This window comes from Amphibalanus amphitrite, unplaced genomic scaffold (genome assembly GCF_019059575.1).
Source record: "Amphibalanus amphitrite isolate SeventyFive unplaced genomic scaffold, NRLGWU_Aamphi_draft 000138F_arrow, whole genome shotgun sequence".
Lineage (NCBI taxonomy): Eukaryota > Metazoa > Arthropoda > Thecostraca > Balanomorpha > Balanidae > Amphibalanus > Amphibalanus amphitrite.
In genome coordinates, this window is record NW_024881633.1 from 347,575 (window position 1) to 365,162 (window position 17,588).

General features: G+C 52.9%; 2 protein-coding genes across 2 annotated transcripts in view; one reads left to right on the forward strand and one right to left on the reverse strand.

Moving 5' to 3' along the window:
* Positions 1–1,182, forward strand: LOC122382367 (nucleoside diphosphate-linked moiety X motif 8-like). The gene has a single exon (XM_043367596.1). It carries the CDS (start codon positions 130–132, stop codon positions 877–879), a length of 750 nt encoding a protein of 249 aa, XP_043223531.1. The 5' UTR covers positions 1–129; the 3' UTR covers positions 880–1,182.
* Positions 1,087–17,588, reverse strand: part of LOC122382366 (papilin-like) — a 27,369-nt gene continuing 10,867 nt past the window's right edge. Inside the window, exons 19-46 of the mRNA XM_043367595.1 lie at positions 17,207–17,379; positions 16,792–16,991; positions 16,502–16,639; positions 15,451–15,656; positions 13,808–14,032; positions 13,385–13,564; positions 12,611–12,787; positions 12,232–12,408; positions 11,694–11,870; positions 11,225–11,398; positions 10,871–11,077; positions 10,437–10,607; positions 10,044–10,256; positions 9,089–9,289; positions 8,044–8,167; positions 7,495–7,580; positions 7,141–7,241; positions 6,810–6,972; positions 6,547–6,650; positions 6,175–6,279; positions 5,840–5,939; positions 5,070–5,197; positions 4,640–4,787; positions 3,796–4,302; positions 3,359–3,514; positions 2,906–3,016; positions 2,475–2,639; positions 1,087–2,217 (exon numbers count right to left, since the gene is read on the reverse strand). Of these exons, the coding sequence (XP_043223530.1) occupies positions 2,030–2,217; positions 2,475–2,639; positions 2,906–3,016; positions 3,359–3,514; positions 3,796–4,302; positions 4,640–4,787; positions 5,070–5,197; positions 5,840–5,939; positions 6,175–6,279; positions 6,547–6,650; positions 6,810–6,972; positions 7,141–7,241; positions 7,495–7,580; positions 8,044–8,167; positions 9,089–9,289; positions 10,044–10,256; positions 10,437–10,607; positions 10,871–11,077; positions 11,225–11,398; positions 11,694–11,870; positions 12,232–12,408; positions 12,611–12,787; positions 13,385–13,564; positions 13,808–14,032; positions 15,451–15,656; positions 16,502–16,639; positions 16,792–16,991; positions 17,207–17,379 (4,805 nt within the window). The 3' untranslated portion in view covers positions 1,087–2,029. The remainder of the gene's footprint in view (positions 2,218–2,474; positions 2,640–2,905; positions 3,017–3,358; positions 3,515–3,795; positions 4,303–4,639; positions 4,788–5,069; positions 5,198–5,839; positions 5,940–6,174; positions 6,280–6,546; positions 6,651–6,809; positions 6,973–7,140; positions 7,242–7,494; positions 7,581–8,043; positions 8,168–9,088; positions 9,290–10,043; positions 10,257–10,436; positions 10,608–10,870; positions 11,078–11,224; positions 11,399–11,693; positions 11,871–12,231; positions 12,409–12,610; positions 12,788–13,384; positions 13,565–13,807; positions 14,033–15,450; positions 15,657–16,501; positions 16,640–16,791; positions 16,992–17,206; positions 17,380–17,588) is intronic.

The following is a 17,588-nucleotide window of genomic DNA, read 5'->3' on the forward strand; positions in this document are numbered from 1 at the left end:
GGAGGCACTGCTCAAGCTGACTGGGGTCGCTACAGCCATCGAGAGTGGCATCCATCGTCTGAAGAGTTCTGACTTCCCCAAAATCCTCGACTCGGCGGAAGTCCCCGTCTGGGCTCGCTGATCAGTGCGATGCTGCTCCGGTCTGCCGCTCGACTGGCGGCGCCGTGCCGTCCTTTGACAGTCGCCAGTCCCGTCCCCCCACCGGCGCTGACCGACGCAGTGCTGACGCCGGAGCGTCGCGAAGCGTTCGTCTCACGTCTGTCAAAAGTGCGCCTGCCCGTGCGGACCACCGACGGTGAGCCGGGTGCGGCTGTGCTCGCTCCTCTGTGCCGCGTCGACGGTCGGCCGGGACTGCTCTACACACTCCGCTCCTCTGCGCTCAACAAACACGCTGGGGAGGTGGCCTTCCCAGGTGGTAACCGAGACCGGCAGGATGCCGACACTCTGGCGACCGCCCTCCGGGAGACCGAGGAGGAGATCGGTCTGCACGTGGAGCGGGACCAACTCTGGGGAGTGCTGCCCTCGCTGCTGTCTCGGTTCGGAGGGAAGCCGGTGGCCGCGTACGTAGCGGATGTGGGAGAGGTGCGAATGGAAGATCTACGCCCGCAGCCTGACGAGGTGGAGGATGTGTTCTTTCTGTCGTTAGAACACCTGTGTAAACCGCAGAATGCGGGACATACTCAGTGGCGGCGAAGGGATGCAGGATACTCGCTACCGGTGTTCCTGAACGGACCCCACCGCGTCTGGGGACTGACGGGCATATTTACTCACATCTTACTAGGGACGCTACTACCAGAGTGGTATAAACACAAAGTGCCCTACCTACGGCCTGTCAGGGAGCGAGACAGCGAGCGAGACAGTCGCTCAGGTAGTTATTAATGGTCATAGTCTATAAGACAGATGGTATGCGATGAAGGTTATGACTGTGATGAGAGGGGTGCTTTGGACCGGTTAGGAGTAAGGGAGTTTATTTATACTGGGACCTAGCTTGTTTATTGGCAGGTTAGCAGTACCATGCTCAAGGTGATTGTCAGCCAAGTTATACTTACTTAGAGTGACCTACGCTGCCCAAAGGGGCATATTTTGAAGATTCTTTCTGACCTACGACTTTTTAGGATACACGAGACTGGTCGTGGTAACATTGAAACTATATATCAGTGGTATACTGCGATTTTGTTTTATTTCAGCATCGAATAATTGAATTCGGCAGTGATAAGCGGGTGCATTTTACCCGTATCAGCGCCTTGCTTTGCAGTGCAACACGAATGAGTCAATCATAACGGCAAACGACGATTCATGCTGCTCTGTCGCAATGTGCATATGGTATGTACAAATTAACCCAATGCAAACGTCTGCTGTTAATATAATTGATGACGCATAGTCATTTTTGTATCAGGCACTTTGGTTAGCACAATAGGTACTCAATGCAAGAGGCAATACTTCGAAAAGCATCTTGCAACATTACGGTCTTCAGAGGACTGCTCGCCCAAGACAAGCACCACTTTCTTACAACATACTCCGGTTGCTAATATAATGGTGATCGAACTCGCTAAGTTATCAGAAGACGGGAGAATCGGAGATATCCGCCCCGTCCGCACACTCTTCAATCCGCCGTCCCGGGCAGATGCTGGTTCCAAAGCATTATAGACGCGTTTTCAGGCGGATATGACCCGACGGTGACCATTGGCAGTGGCTAGCTCAGACGAGCGAATCACTGCAACTCGACAGTTTTGGGCACCGGGTTCTAAAGCACTGCGAAGACCCCCACTCCGTTTCGAGCGGAGTGCGCGTTTGGTGAGCATCGGCGATAGAATTATATGAGCCCCGCCGACTGGGTTAGTTGTACAATCAACGCGCAGGAATGCAGCTAGCGCGGATCGAGACCGCCCCTGGGCTGTCGCATGGTCGCTAACACTTGGCGATCGCCTTCCGCGCTCGCTCGAATGTCTCGTCTGACTTCTGAAGTCATCTGGGTCTCCACATCATTTACTGTATGTTCACCTTTGAACCGAATAACCTTGGGGCATCCTTAGGGCTCGATGGGCTGCGTCCTGGGTCTCGGAATGGGCCTAGGACGCGGCCTCCGTCGGGATCCGAACCGGACCCGGAGTTTCCTGAGACGACGGCGGCGCGGCAGCCGGCGTCGGCCCGCAACCGTCACCGGTCCCGGAGCCAGCACCTTGTTCTGTGCACCAGACTGACCGCCCTTGAAGTACTCTGAAAGAGGGCAAGATCAACAGTCATAGGAAGGACAACTTATCGAAATATAGACTAGGCTATTATCAGATCATCGAGGCTGTGAGTGTTCATTCGTGAGAACCTCGTAGAGCTTGTTCAGGAGAGCTTGTTGAACTTTTTACGAAGCTCGATAGCTTCGTTCGTTGTTTGTAAAGCCCACCACTTGAAAGCGAGACACGAGCATGAAGAAAAATCGATTTAACCTCTTCTCCAGACCAGTTCATCGAGCTGCTTACCGGTATTCCTGAGGTGATCACCGCCTGGCTCCAGCTGGCCGTCCAGCGTACACGAGCGGCAGCAGAACCTGGCGTAGTACTGGTTGGAGCAGTAGCGTGCAGCCACGATTAGCGGACAGTTGGCGAAGAACGGGTTATCCGTGCAGCTCGGGTCGACGTATACACCTGAGAGCAGCGAAGAGGCTTCAGAAATTGGGGGAGGGAGAGAGAGAGAGAGAGAGAGAGAGAGAGGGGGGGGGGGAAAGAAGGAAAGTTTGATGAAGAGACAGACACATGGACGGACACTCACTGACAGACAGGGACTGATGAGGCTGCTCAGTGCTCAGTGCTGCAGGTGGCAAGTAATGTCAATAACAGACGTTTCCAAACCGCCAGTCACCATCACACCATATATTGCTGACCTCACAGCGCCTTCCGTCGATTCCACTTACCTTTGACCGCCACTGTGACGGTGCTCTCGGCAGTGCTGTACGCGTTGGAAGCCCTACAGCGGTAGGTACCGGCGTCAGACGGCTGCGCGCGATGCACAATCAGCTCAGAGCCTGTGGAAAATCAGGACGTCATTTGAGGATAAGACCAGGGCGAATGAGGGATTAGGGCTGGGTCACAAAACACACAAGCCTGATCGAGGAGGGTGCTGGCATATCGGTGCAGGCCTGGAACCACGGGTGTTACGGATGTTGTGACCAATATCCGCAGACTTTATAAGGCTATAAGACGCCGTTTATATTGAGATAAGTGAAAGAGGCGTTGAAGTGTTAGCAATAGATTAGCAGTACCTACGTGTGGCGGTTGAGAACTTTTACATGATTCAGCCATCTAGACCTCACCCTTGCAAATGCCCCTCGGTGGTATTGTGTAGTTAGTAGTGTGGTACTACTGACCCTTGATGATGCGTCTCTCGCTGGGCCGAATCGGCTCTCGGTCCTTATACCAGGTGACTGTGGGCTTCGGACGGCCAGAGGCGCGGCACGGGATCCGCAGCTCGCCGCCCACGGGCACCGTCGGATCCGGCAGGCGGATACTGACCCGTACGGATACTGCGGAGGAAACACGGGAGGAAACACGGAGGAAACACGGGTGCCAAAACTCAGTCTGACCCGTACCGAGTACGGATTATGCGGCGACAGAACGGGCCCGTGCCGATGCCTAATCGGAGCTCCTCGGCATCGGGAGCTCCTCGACATCCACAATATGTCAGTTATCTACGAGTCCTTTTCTGTTACATCTGTCCCGAAATATTGAGATGGTACAAGCGGGCGGCAATATCTATCATCCGAAAATGAGTCGGAGTGATAAAGTTATCTGGTAGAGACCTCACCTGATCCCGGCGGCCGGGCGTACTCGGGACTGTAGGGCGTCTGACCGGGCCGGCGGGCCGGAAACGGGCTCTCGGCCGACTCCGGCACCTTGTCCGCGCCCTCCCCACTCTGTCCCTCCGGCTCCCTCTCCGTCTGCGGGCCCTCCGTCGGAGCGACGTTGACGATGAACCTGAGGAACGGCCACAGCGCCGGCGGCGGCGCCTCGACGGGTCCGTAGGCGCGCAGCACGGCCGTCCAGCTGGCGGGCCGGCCGCGGCCGTTATACGCCTGGCACGTGTAGCCGCCCAGGTCACCGAGCCGCACCACGGCCACGCGCAGCCGTCCGTGCCGCTGCTGCAGGTACTGGCCAGAGGAGCGCGGCAGGAGGCGGCGCTCGCGCCACCAGGTGACCACCGGCGGCGGCCAGCCGTAGGCGTGACACCGGATCAGCGCCGGTCCGCCCAGGTCGGCCACTGGGAGCTCCTCCGCGGCCGGCCGCACCACCTGAGCCGGCGCCGGCTCCGGGTCTGGGGGAGGGGGAGGTCAGGTCACCGGTGCCGGACCTGCGCAGAGCGAGAGGTCGGATCAGGTCACAGGCGCCAGCTACAGGTCTGGGTAGAGGTCGGGTCGGGTCACTGACTGAGCGTACGTACCTACAACGTCTCCGGGTACAGAGAAAAGTCAGGTCGCTGGCGCTAGTTCCTGGTTTGAGGGGGAGGGTCAGGTTCGGTTAGGTCATAGATCTTCAACTCGAGCAGGGGCCGGCTTCGGGTCTGGGCGGTTGGCAGTGAGGGCTCAGGTGAGATCACTGAGCTGACTCTGAGTCTGGGTGATAGGAGACCATTATATACTACATTTATTTACCTGTGACGTTGAGTGTCATGGTGCGTCGGTCGGGTTCGGCGCGGTAGTTGTCGGCCGTACAGGTGTACTCGCCACTGTCCTCGGGTCGGACCCCGACTATCTGCAGCGAGTGGCCCTCCAGCCGGTACCGGTCGCCTTTGGTGTCCACCTGAGGTCGACAGGCAGGAACAGCAGGTAGGGAATGAAAACACATCTGAGCTATTGGTGAAACATTATTCGAAATTTATCATTATGACCATGCGGTTGGTCGGGTTGGGTCCATTTAATTCAGATAACATCCGAACGATCCCAACTCGAGCTGGGTCAGATCTGGCGCCATAGAGATGACCTACTCACTGCAAAAATAATTGGTCACTAAGTCACTACATGACGTCTGTTCTGCATACCTAGCATCGGCAGTGCCCTTGGCAAGTATGTGAATTGCGCCCACCTTCTCTGATCCGCGGCTCCAGGTGACGATGGGCTCTGGGTCTCCCTCAACAACACACCGGAGCACAGCCAGGGAGCCCTCCGCAGCGTCTACGGTAGAGGAGGCGTCCACGATACGGGCCCGAGGGTCTGGAAATGAAGAAATGAAGGTAGATGCAATGCGGTATAGTAAAGATTCAGGCGTTTGAAAGTGGCGTCATCTATGTATGAGAGTGAGAACTAAAGTTTTGCGGCACAGCATAGCTTCAGGCGTTTGAAACTAGCGCCATCTCTGTACAAGATTGAAAACTACGAGTAGTTAATGCCTTGCGGTACAGTATAGATTCAGGCGTCTAAAAGTAGCGCCATCTCTGAACAAGATTGGAAACTAGTGCCTTGCGGTACAGTATAACATCAGGCGTTTGAAACTAGCGCCATCTCCGTACAAGAATGAAAACTAATGCCCTGCGGTACAGTATAGCTTCAGGCGTTTGAGACTAGTGCTATCTCTGTACAAGATTGAGAACTAATGCCTTACGGTACAGTTATAGCTTCAGGCCTTCATCTGGAATTAAAGTTCGTCGGATACCGAAGCCATCATGAAATTCTCAGAAGCACACCGACCGCCGCACTAGATAAACTCGCTCGGTGAGCTATCTTTCCAAAATGTACATCGAGGTGAGGCTCCTTTATATCAGGTAACTCGTAAGTGTCAACTTTTATTTGATCTTTCTGATGCATTATGCAGCCACTAGCCATACAATCTACGTGCGAGTGAGATAGGATTCTGACCTGGCACTGCTGGTGTCGTCTCCTGTGTCTTATCCTCCTCACTGGGAGCCGAAGTGGTCGCGGGCGTCACAGCGGGGGAGGTCGGCTGCTCGGTAGGTGGCTGCAGTCAGAGGAACGCGATGTAAGCCTGCATCTCTGCATCCCTATACACATAACCATAGACTTTTCTAAATCTTCTCTAGAGAAGTCTGTGACATGAATTATCCATATGGATTGTATTTAAAATCACAACCGTTTACCGTCTGACCAAGCACCATTCATCCGACCACTCATTGTCTCTCAAACTTTATAGGTATAAATCATAATATAGATTTGGAAGCGTTTACAGAACCCACCGTGTCTGTGGACGGAGTTCGGGCTCTTGGGGCTCCCTCGGTGACTGTAGTCTCCTCCTGACCCTCGGGCGGCAAACAGCGCTCCGTGCAGCCGTCACTGCAACACTGAAAACACGTGCCGACAATGATTGGCGTGAGAACGGGCTCGGTTCAGGCATACCTAGTAACTGGATGGGGATGTAGGTAAGTAAGGTGAATAAATCTAAGTCAATCGATGCCAAAAAGGAAAGAGAGAGGAAGAGAGAAACAGAGAGAGAAAGAGAGAGAGAGAGAGAGAGAGAGAGAGAGAGAGAGAGAGAGAGAGAGAGAGAGAGAGGGAGATAGAACGTCGTTCAAAGAAGTTGAAGATAGACGAGCATCGGCCTTGCCTACCTTGAGGTTGTTGCGGCAGTCGGCGTCGTCCGAGCACCCCCGTAGCCGCGGCTCTGTGCACTCTGTGGCCTCCTCCGGCTCGGCACAACTGCCCGTCTTGTTCGCTAGGAAAACACGAATGGCAGCGAAGATTAGTGATATAAAGTTAGGCTGCACCGCAATACACAAAATAAGTGGCTACGTCGTACGCATAAAATAGCGTTTCATCACTCAATGATATGTACGTACGTCCACATCACCCTTTCCTGAAGTGTGCTACTCACTGGGTCTGCAGGCAGCCATTATGACCAGGCCGTCATCCTGGTCCCTGCTCTGGGTGATGACACACCGTTCCGCCGAGCCGCAGGTCACCAGGCTACAGGGCAGGTAGCACGAGCACCGCTCGCACAGGTTCTTGTCCAGCACCCGCTCCACTCCGAATGGACACTGTGGGTCACAGATAGATACAGGTGCATTTAGACGGATCAGCAGGTAGGCCTGTTCAAGGAGTTTGAAGCCCATGTGTCTGTCGTAAGGAAATAATTTGCTTAGTTCACCGACAGTGCACCCATTCCCGGCACGAAAACAGCTGGCAACTGCCGCCTCGGTTCTCACCGCCAGCTGGCTGCAGTGGGTCCTGGCCTCGGTGCAGTCGGCAGGGTCCATCTCAGCCGGTGGGGGAGCTGGTGACGTGGCCAAAGCCGTGTCCGGCTCGGCTGGAAACGGATACCACTAGTAAAGAAAGACGTCCTGTATGATACTACTGTTTGCTGCTTCGAGGCTGGTGAACAAGATAAGACTCCATAGATCCAGCCGAGAATATGCATAATTTATCTGCAGGTCTCATTAATACACTGCAAGCATCTGTCGCTGAGGCTCATCGCGCTTATCTAGCTAGCAATTGTTCAGCCTTCGTTTTTTGGTCCAACCACACGTCTGTGTCTTGTGTGTGAATGCCTGAGGACTCACCGGGCCTCTCGGTGGCGGTACTGTCCGGTACCGGCAGCTCCGAGCCTCCCACACAGATGGCGCGGCACTCCTCCTGGCTGCTAAAGCTGCACACGAGAATAGATGCAGACGATACGGTCAGTCGATACAATACCGATACGGTATTGTAATTACATAGAATGGGCATACGGTTCTGGACGTTCGTTCTAATTTTTCTGAGCTCACCGAGACGGAATAATTTCGATAAGGACAATATGACGATATTGCAACTATAGCAAAGACTCGTCCGGTACAGCTGCTTCGGTCAAACTTCATAGAAGCTCAGTCACCCACCGGTTAGCGTTTCCTCTTATATTCCTCAGCAGCGCCGTTAGAAATGATATTGTCATAACCCACCGATTTTTGTGACATCGGCAGCCGGTGCATCAGTTTCACTAGCTTTTTCATAGAAATTGTGTCCGAATGGATGAGTGGATGGCTTATAGTTTTACCGTTACCCAGAGGTTTGGGTTTAGTTCGCAGCCGATGTATCCCTGCAGTGTTACAGTTCCACACCTACCCAGTACCCACCGATTGGCGTTTCCTCCGCATCCCGTGTAGCTGAACGGTACACAGGTGGCCGACGGACGGTGGTAGTGCCAGCGGATCTGACTGCTAGTGCACTCTCCTGCCGACGGCTGCAGCGAGCACGCGTCTGCCCGGCAACAGAGGAGGCGGGTGATTAAAATTACAGACAGCAGAGGACACTGCATGCGTCTACTCGGCAACAGAGAAGGTGGGTTACAGACAGCAGTGAACACTGAACGGGTGTGCCCGGCAACAGAGACGGGTGGGTAATAGGCAACAGCGGACAGTGTCTGATGCTTGATAGAGATAGATGTAAGCGAGTAATGGGCTACTGCCTAATGGTGAGCAGATGAGCAGTTAAAATCAATGAGTGACCTTAGATATCCACTCGTAGATATCCACGATTCAGTTATGCGAAAAGTTAAGTTACTAGAAAATCAGTCAATTCCATGGTAATGCTGTCTGTAGAATGTCTCTTGAGTCACCGGCGGTGACTCAAGAGACATTCTACCGCGACATTCTACCGCGAAGAGATATTCACCGCGACATGACAATGTGTATGATATTGCATCGAGCTTGGCCTGACATTGAGATTCCAAAGCGCAGTTTGTTATTGCCAGCATCATTGTCTGTATCTCGGCGATAATCGGTTTTATTGGATGACATCGGGTCCAGTGGAATGCGGGTCTAACTCAGCAGACGGCATTGGTCAGACTTCAGTGGCAGTTGTCTGGTGGCGCTACTGTCCACTTGAAGGGAGCATTATCAATTGAGTTTGATATAAACCTGTCACTTTAGTGACATGTGCCCACATCATCCTCTGCACAGTTGATGTCATACGTCCTCTATGTTCCCATCGCTTCTTTTGTTTTATCCTCTCACCCACCATTCTTTCTATCCTCTTCGCTTTTCGCCCTCTCTCTCTCTCTCTCTCTCTCTCTCTCTCTCTCTCTCTCTCTCTCTCTCTCTCTCTCTCTCTCTCTCTCTCTCTCTCTCTCTCTCTCTCTCTCTCTCTCTCTTCCGCGACTACCTCCTCTCCCCTTCTCACCATGTCCCTTGTAATCGCCGCAGCGGCGTCGGCACTGCTCCTCGCTGACAAACTTGTTATCATTTCCTCCACACCCTCCGTATGTGAACTGCCGACACCGGCCCTCCGAGGCACGGTAGAACCAGGCCCGGGTCGGCTCTCGACATGGGCCCGGGTCGTGCAGCAGCTGACACACGGCGTCACTGGGGTCGCCGGGGTCATCTGGGAACACAGGGAAAGGCGCGGTTATTTCGAATTGTAGCATCTTGCAACGTAACCTTATGGGCAAGCTTGACTAGACTTTTATGGAAAATGAGGCATTGGAAATACAATATTATTGTCTGGCTTAACTTGTTCATTTAAATTACCAAATGGCAAAAGCAAAATGGCGCCCATTGTCCAGATGTAAAGTCTTTCGAAAGAAGGAATATTCAAAAGTTCAGAGAACGTATCAATCACCTTCTCCTTAAAAGGGAAGCTAAGATCGCGACGGGTCGGGTTACTTTCTCCACGCCTGATAAATCCGTTGAAATATCACTGTTGCGAACAATGCACACCGGTTGACCATGACGCCAGTCTAAAGAAAGATAGATTAGTCATTGGTTATCTGAGCCGAAATCCAATCCACCAACTAACACCTGATCTGTAAACCTGATTTGCCAAGTATTCTCAGCAGTGCTAATGCCCCCCCCCCTCCCCCTCTCATTGTCAAGCACCACCTTTTACAGTAAGGCGTTCTTGTGGTCTCCGTCATCGTAGCCTCTCCTTGACCTCTCCTTGACCTCTCATTGACCCATCCTTGAACAAAACCGATTGGTAAGTCCTATGACCTCTCTGTGACCTCTTCATGCACTCTTCGTGACCTGTCTTTGACTTGCACATAGCCTGTTTCAAGTCTATGAACCATTTGTATAACCTCCCCATGACCTCTGCATGACCCCTTAGTGAACCCTCACGACCTCACTGTGTCCCTCACCTGTGACCGGGGCGACGGTGGTCGGCGGTGACCCGGTGACCTCTGAGTCGGCCCCACAGCGCGCCTCGCACGCCGCCAGCGTGTTGAACCGGTTAGCGTTGCCCTGGCAACCGCTGTAGTCGAACTCGAGGCAGCGCCGGAGCCGGGAGTCGTAGTAGAACTGCACGAGGGAGCCAGAGCAGGGGCCAACCACCCGCGGCAGAGAGCACACGTCTGAGGGCAAGAAAGTCAGAACTCAGAAGAAATTCGTTCATTCAAAGAATTTGAACAGAATCAATAAGAATAAACACACGAGACGTCGGCAAGCATGCTTATGATGTTCAGGATGAAATATTGTAAAGAAGTAATGTAGCTTTGTGAAGAAGTCAAAGTAAGTCGCCGCCCTACTCTGACCCTGTGTGGCGCCGCACTGTCTCTCGCACTGCTGCTGGCTGGTGAAGAGGTTGCCGTTGCCGCCGCATCCGGAGTAGACCATCTGTGCACAGCGGCCCGTAGTAGTGTCGTAGTACCATCGCTCCTCAGTTCCGTTACAGGTACCGGCGTCGGCCTCAAGCTCACACCATTCTGAAACGTTCAACAAGGCGACCAAATAGTTTGATGGGTAAGAAGTTGGCCTTGTACAGAGGAGAGTGAATAACATAAAACATCGGCACGGATGTTCACGAGCTGCATTGGACTGAGAAACACTGTGACCGTTCGGACCAGAGACAGTCTGACCTTCTGAATAGCGATATTCGACCCTGCAGTCTGACACTCTGGCCTGTCTGAATAGTGACCATTCGGCCCAGAAGATCTACTGGGAATGTGACCACTCGTCCCAGTCTGACCTGTCTGGAAGGCGACGGCGTCCACTCGGTCGCTGCTCGCCTCGCAGCGTTGCTGACACTCGGCCAGACTGCCGAAGCGGTTCCGGTTGCCGCCGCAGCCGCCGTACTGGAAGGGCTGACACTGCCGCTCGGCGGTGCTGTACCAGAACTGGGTGGTGAAGTTGGTGCACGGGCCCACGTCCAGTTCGTCTGCACACGCCTCGGCCGCTGCAAGGAAAAAAGAAAACAGTAGAGGTGACGTAATCAGCAAATAAATGACTCAACCATAATGTATATTCATTGTGTTTTAAATCATATATTTTGTTAATCCTTTCAACAAGCAGGCCCAAATGCATTCTTGCTGCGCTCACTTACCGTACAGTTGCTCGGGACAGGCGGCCTGGCACTCGGACTCCGTGACAAAGTTGTTGACGTTGCCATCACAGCCAGTGTAGTAGAACGGAGAACACCGGCTGGAGCCGTAGTCGAAGTACCAGCGCGGCAGCAGGTCCTCGCAGGAGCCCTCCACACGCGGCAGAGAGCAGACACCTGTGATTGATATCGGACCGGGTGGATTAGCTCGTATTGTTACGTCGGCGGTACATCACTGCGATTTGTTTTTTATTCTGTTAAGCTTAAAAGGTTTTGAGGATATTGTTTTTCATTTTATTTTTGTACAAGCTGCGACAAAAAAGGTCATTTCGACAGTAAATCAGCACTTGTTGAAATGAGTGAAGCCTCTGACAGCAGCATATCATCAAATTTTGAAATGCCCTCCCTGACAATAGCGATCTCTTCTCTAAGAGACGCACCAGAATGTCTCGTCGATACATCGGTGACTTACCTTTGCCTCCCGGTCTGGTACAGCGGTGCAGACACTCCTGTTCAGTCATGAAGTTGTTCAGATTCGTCTGGCAGCCGCCATAGCTGAACTGAATGCAGGTAGCACTGGCTGCGTCGAATGCCCATCGTGGGAAGGAGCCACGGCAGGGTCCTGGCTTCACTTCCTGGCGACACGGGTCTGCAGGGACGCGGTCACAGGTCACTCGGGGTCTGCACAATTCACTGATGAGTGATGCGATGCGAGGCCCAGTACAGGATTCTCTTATAAATTTTACAGTGCTCACTTTTCAATTCCAGATTATATGAGTTTGCGGAAATAGCGGGGGTATTTATAGGCGACACGAGTTAAATTGATATTAGCGCAAATAAACCATTCTAGATGAAATTGCACACTTGTCCTCAATATTAATGGCCTATTGCATAAAACACATTGATTCAATGTAAAATTCTAGCATATCAACACTAGCAAAAAAAAAAACACTTTTGTTCATCACATTTGTTGTCAATACAAACCTCAGCGCGTCCACGCTCAAACCTACCGAGAATATCCGGTTCGACGCAGCGCTCCTGGCACTGCTGAAGGCTCTCGAATCTGTTGTTGTTTCCTAGACAGCCGCCGTAGGAGAGGGGCTCACAGCGTTCTGACTCGGTCCGGTACACCCACGAGGGGTAGTCACCCTCACACGGGCCACGAACGACTGGTAGCTCGCAGGCCTCTGTGGTAACAGATTCGGAATGTAAACTGAACATCGTATCGATAGGAGAGTTGAGGGAACGTCACTTTCGTATATTCGTATATGACGGAACGTTGCACTTATATTCACTTCACTAAAATAAAAAAGGTTATCCAATGACGATCATATGCAATGTTTTTGATAGTCGGCATCTCCCAGCACCAGCCGCTGTCACATCACTCACTCCTGCCCTGGGGCTGAACACAGGTCGCCTTGCAGTCCTCCTCTGTGTCGAAGCTGTTGATGTTGCCGTCGCAGCCGCCGTACCAGAAGCGGGAGCAGCCGCCGTACTCCATATCAAAGAACCAGTGCACGGTGAAGTTGCGACAAGGCCCTCGCTGCTTCGGCAGACTGCACATCTCTGGAGGGATTCCGTGAAAGGGCTGTGACAGAAATCGAGGCGGCAGAATGGAGTGGGAACTGTGACGAAGACATTGAAATTTCAATGAGGCGTGTGGTGAATTCGACCCAATCTCCGTCCGACTGAGGAAGCATGCAGTTTACTGAAATTTTGAGTGAAATGGTCTCCTCCGCCATGGGCAGCCACCGAATGGCACAGTCCTGCGGTACAGTCTATCTCACAGGCGTCGTGCCCTGCGGTACAGTCTATCTCACAAACAGTCGTGTCCTGCTGTACAGTCTATCTCACAGGCAGTCGTGTCCTGCGGTTACAGTCTATCTCACAGGCGCCGTGTCCTGCGGTACAGTCTATCTCTCAGGCAGTCGTGTCCTGCGGTACAGTCTATCTCAAAGGCGCCGTGTCCTGCGGTACAGTCTATCTCACAGGCGCCGTGTCCTGCGGTACAGTCTATCTCCCAGGCAGTCGTGTCGTGCGATACAGTCTACCTCGCAGGGAGTCGAGTAGTGCAGTACAGTCCATCTCCCAGGCGGCCGTGTCGTGCGTTACAGTCTATCTCCCAGTCACCGTGCCGTGCGGTGCAGTCTACATATTACTGACCTCCGAGTGGGACGGGGCGCTCCTCGCAGTCCTGGAAGTCGGGTCCGGCGGCGGCAATGACACCATCCGGACAGCAGCCGTGCTCGCTGGTCTCACAGCCGCACCCGGTCTGATTGGCTCCTGAGGCCCGCGTCCGGCCGTCGGCGCAGCAGCCGAACACGTAGTCGTTGCAGCTGCAGCCTACAGGCCAGTGGAAGTCAACGGTAGATTGTATGGCCTTACCGAGCGCATGATACGTGCAGATGATTTCCTAAAAGAGCGTAAGATACGACTGACACCCTTGTATGCAATAAACTATTAACCTATTCACTTATGGCCGGCGATCTGTGGCAACGAAACAAGCTTCACATTTATCGCTAGTGCATTGAATCTGGAATCTTATCTGCCTTTTTACGTAGAAAAGATCCCACAAGTTTGCCTTACCTTCCTGACTGGGTCCCTGTGCCGGTGTTACGCCGTCCTCACAGCAGCCGTAGGGGAACGTGTGGCAGCCGCAGCCAAAGCTGTCCGCTCCGGCTGCCGGCGTGTACTGGTCGGGGCAGCAGCCGTGTTCCGTGTACTGACAGCCGCAGCCCTCCAGCGCGGCCCCGCGGGCCAGCGTGACGTCATCGGGACAGCAGCCGTAGACAGAGTACTCGCAGCCGCAGCCTGTCACAGAGGGGAGACACACTGCTCAAAGCCGATCTTCAGCGGGAAGGGAACAGTACTTGCAGGCACACACCACATCCATCTTCGATGGAATTCATGAAGCTGGTCGGTCAAAGCTGGCCTGGTGAGCGACGGGAAAAATAAAGTGTTCGGCACTCCCAGCCACATCCTTCCCAATGCGTGAAGTTACTGGAATTGCTGTTCTATTTATTGAAGTCATAGTGAGTGAAAACATGCGTTTTAACACGCGCACCGACGGGGGTGGATATCCGCTCCCCTGAGGTTTTTCGCGGATAGCGGGAAAACCGCGGCGCGTAGCGCCGCGAAATTTGGTACGACTATTCTCTCATTAATTTTTCACATGGTGTGCAAGTTTGAACCTCCTAACTTTTAAGGTCAGGTCACCAGGACACTTTGAATGACCCAACCTCAAGTCACTTTTTTGCAACTTTGTCACCGTGCCAGAGCTACAGTAGATGTTGGAGGCCTTTGAAAGTCGCAGGATGTTATAAGATCATTAGTAGCTACAATTCGTTTATCTCGGAATTTTGATATCGGTGACCTAAGGTCAGGTCAATTTCGCGACCTCCCCATTATAAGTCAATGGGGGAAAAATCACCTCCCTGTTTTTACCACTAAAACGGGTCGGAATGGCCCCATATACCATACATGACTTCGTATACGATCAACCTTCACTACCTTGAGGTCTGTTTTGCTGTTGGGCAGCTGTAAGATCATGTGAAGTCATCAAAGGTCACCAGCGGTTTTTTGCCAATAACTCCGTACAGGAACAAGATACAGCCGCGCGGATGGTCTCATTGTGTTCAGCTCGTCAAGACGCATCGAATGATATACATGACGACCTCGAGGTCACGTGACCTGAGGTCAACCTTTGACCTTGACCTTTCGAGGTCAACATATATTTCATTCGATGCGCATTGACGAGAGGATCACGATGGTGCCCTTAGTTTGTTCCTATCTTGACTAGTTCGAAAGTTATTCGAGAAAAACTCTCCCCATATCTAGCACCGCCATTTTGACTTTTTTGACCCCTGTGACGTCATCATTGACCTGACCTGAAAATGACCTTTGTAAAAATCGTAGACCTTGTCCGTGCGTATCCGATGCCGTTTACCGCTTGTCGCTATCTTGCTTCGTTCTCGAGATCTCAGGGGGGCGGTCATCCGCCCCCCCCCGTCGGTACGAAGTTGGCGCAGACCCCCGTCGGTGCGCGGGTTAAATATCGCATCTGCATATTATAAATGAACAGAATAATGAAACTCAAAACGATAAAAGGTATGACTATAATAAGTGCATTTCTTTCGCGGAGCTGTAAACCATGCTCGAATTAAAAAAAAATGACATGCAGATCAAAGCACAGGACGCTTCGTGAAGGCGGATGTCGTGCAGATACACACCGTCCAGGTTGGGTCCAATGGCCGGGCTGACATTGTCCGGACAGCAGCCAAACTGGGCGTTGATGCAGCAGCCCTGCTGGTCGGGCCCGTGCGCCGGCAGGTCAGTGCCCTCACAGCAGCCGAAGGTAGAGGCGGCGCAGGCGGGTGGACACCCGAGCTCATCTGGACCCTCGGCGACCGACACACCGTCTGAGCAGCAGCCGTGTCTGGGGGCGGGAGGGAGGGAGGGAGAGAGAGAGAGAGAGAGAGAGAGAGAGAGAGGGAGGGAGGTAGAGAGAGAGGAGAGAAAAAGAGAGAGAGAGAGAGAGAGAGAGAGAGAGAGAGAGAGAGAGAGAGAGAGAGAGAGAGAGAGAGAGAGAGAGAGAGAGAGAGAGAGAGAGAGAGAGAGAGAGAGAGAGAGAGAGAGAGAGAGAGAGAGAGAGAGGAGCACTTAGCTAAAGCACATCAAATCTTCCGGAGGTTAAATGTCGCGATGAAGGCTGTCATCAAGCTGTCATACAGGAACGCATGTTCTGCGGTACAGTCTAGCTCCCAGGCAGTCGTGTATTGCGGTACAGTCTAGCTCTCAGGCGCCTTGTATTGCGGTACAGTCTATCAACCAGGCAGTCGTGTCATGCGGTGCAGCCTATATTACAGGCTGTCGTGTCTTGCGGTACAGTCTATCCCCCTGGCAGTCGAGTCCTGCGGTGCAGTTTAGCCCACAGGCAATCGTGTCGTGCGGTACAGTCTATCTCACAGGCTGTCGTGTTCTGCGGTACAGTCTCGCTTTCAGGCAGTCGTGTCGTGCGTTACAGGCTACACAGGCAGTCGACTTGTATCTCACACAGTCTTATATCTCACAGACAGTCTTGTCCGGGGCAGCCTATCTAGCGAGATGATGTGATCCCTGTGTATTTCACACCAGCAAGGATCGGGGCACAATATAGCATGCATTCTGATGTTATTGAGTATCAAAGCTAAACTCCAGTCACCAGTGGGATCTGAGAAACACTACAGACGAAGTTAAAGAATTTCCCTATCATCTGGACACAACAACGTCAGTTTTCCTTACTCGGTCTCAGTGCAGTTGACGGCGGTGACATTCTCCTGGCCGGCGTCCAGTGAGGGCGGCGGAGTGGGTCGCAGTCGCGGACAGCCCTCTTCCAGCGGTCCCTGGGCTTCAGTCTCACCGTCAGAACAACAGCCGAACCTGGGGGACGACGTCAATGAGCCATTCTGATGGTAGTATATATGTTTAGCATTTACATTGTGGTAAGTTTTAATAAACGTTTGACTAGCTAATTATAAGGTAAAATATGCTAATTAATTATCTCCCAGCCATTCCCTAGTTTAGCTGCCGACCTGGAGACGAGGCAGTTCGGCCCGGCCGGTGGGCAGTTGGTGCCCTCGCCGTCCTCCCTGGAGGTGAAGTTATCGGGACAGCAGCCGAACAGCGAGAGGCCGCAGCGCGGCGCCGGCTCGCAGTCAGAGAGGTCCTCGGTACCGGCCGGGGTGAATCGGTCTGGACAGCAGCCGAAACGCGTCCGCTGGCACGACTCCACCTGACGGCGGAGAGAATGACTTGGTGGCTCCGCTCAAGCTCTCTATCTATATAACTTAATGGCCATCGTAAATACCAAACTAAATATATACGTTTAGTATGCATACAGCTGAAAGATATGAACCATCCGTAACATATTGTCCTTAATTAAAAGAGCAAAAGGAACAAAAATTAAAGCATATATAGAATAAAATAAAAAAGCAAACCATAACCGACCTGCGGACAGTCCTGGAGGAACGGCCCGGCCGCGGCGGTCAGCCCGTCGGGACAGCAGCCAAATGTGCTGGGGCCGCAGAGCAGCCGCGCCGGGCGCTGACGACACTTCCTGCGACCGACCGCCGCCGGTCCGGCCCCCGAGCCGTCCGAGAGCCCAGTCTCCGGAAACAGGTCTGATGGAGGGGCAGCGTGTTGATTTAGGCGCTGGTCATGCATCATAGTTATAGGTTATGCATATTTCTAGCTACGTCTGGCTAGTTGCTTGTCCATTTTAGTGAACTACATATATTTATCCTTCTAAACTATACATAATATGGATAATGCTCGTGAATTAGACCACGTCTCTCTAGTGGTTCTGTTTTCCAGCCCTAGTTGTAAGTTG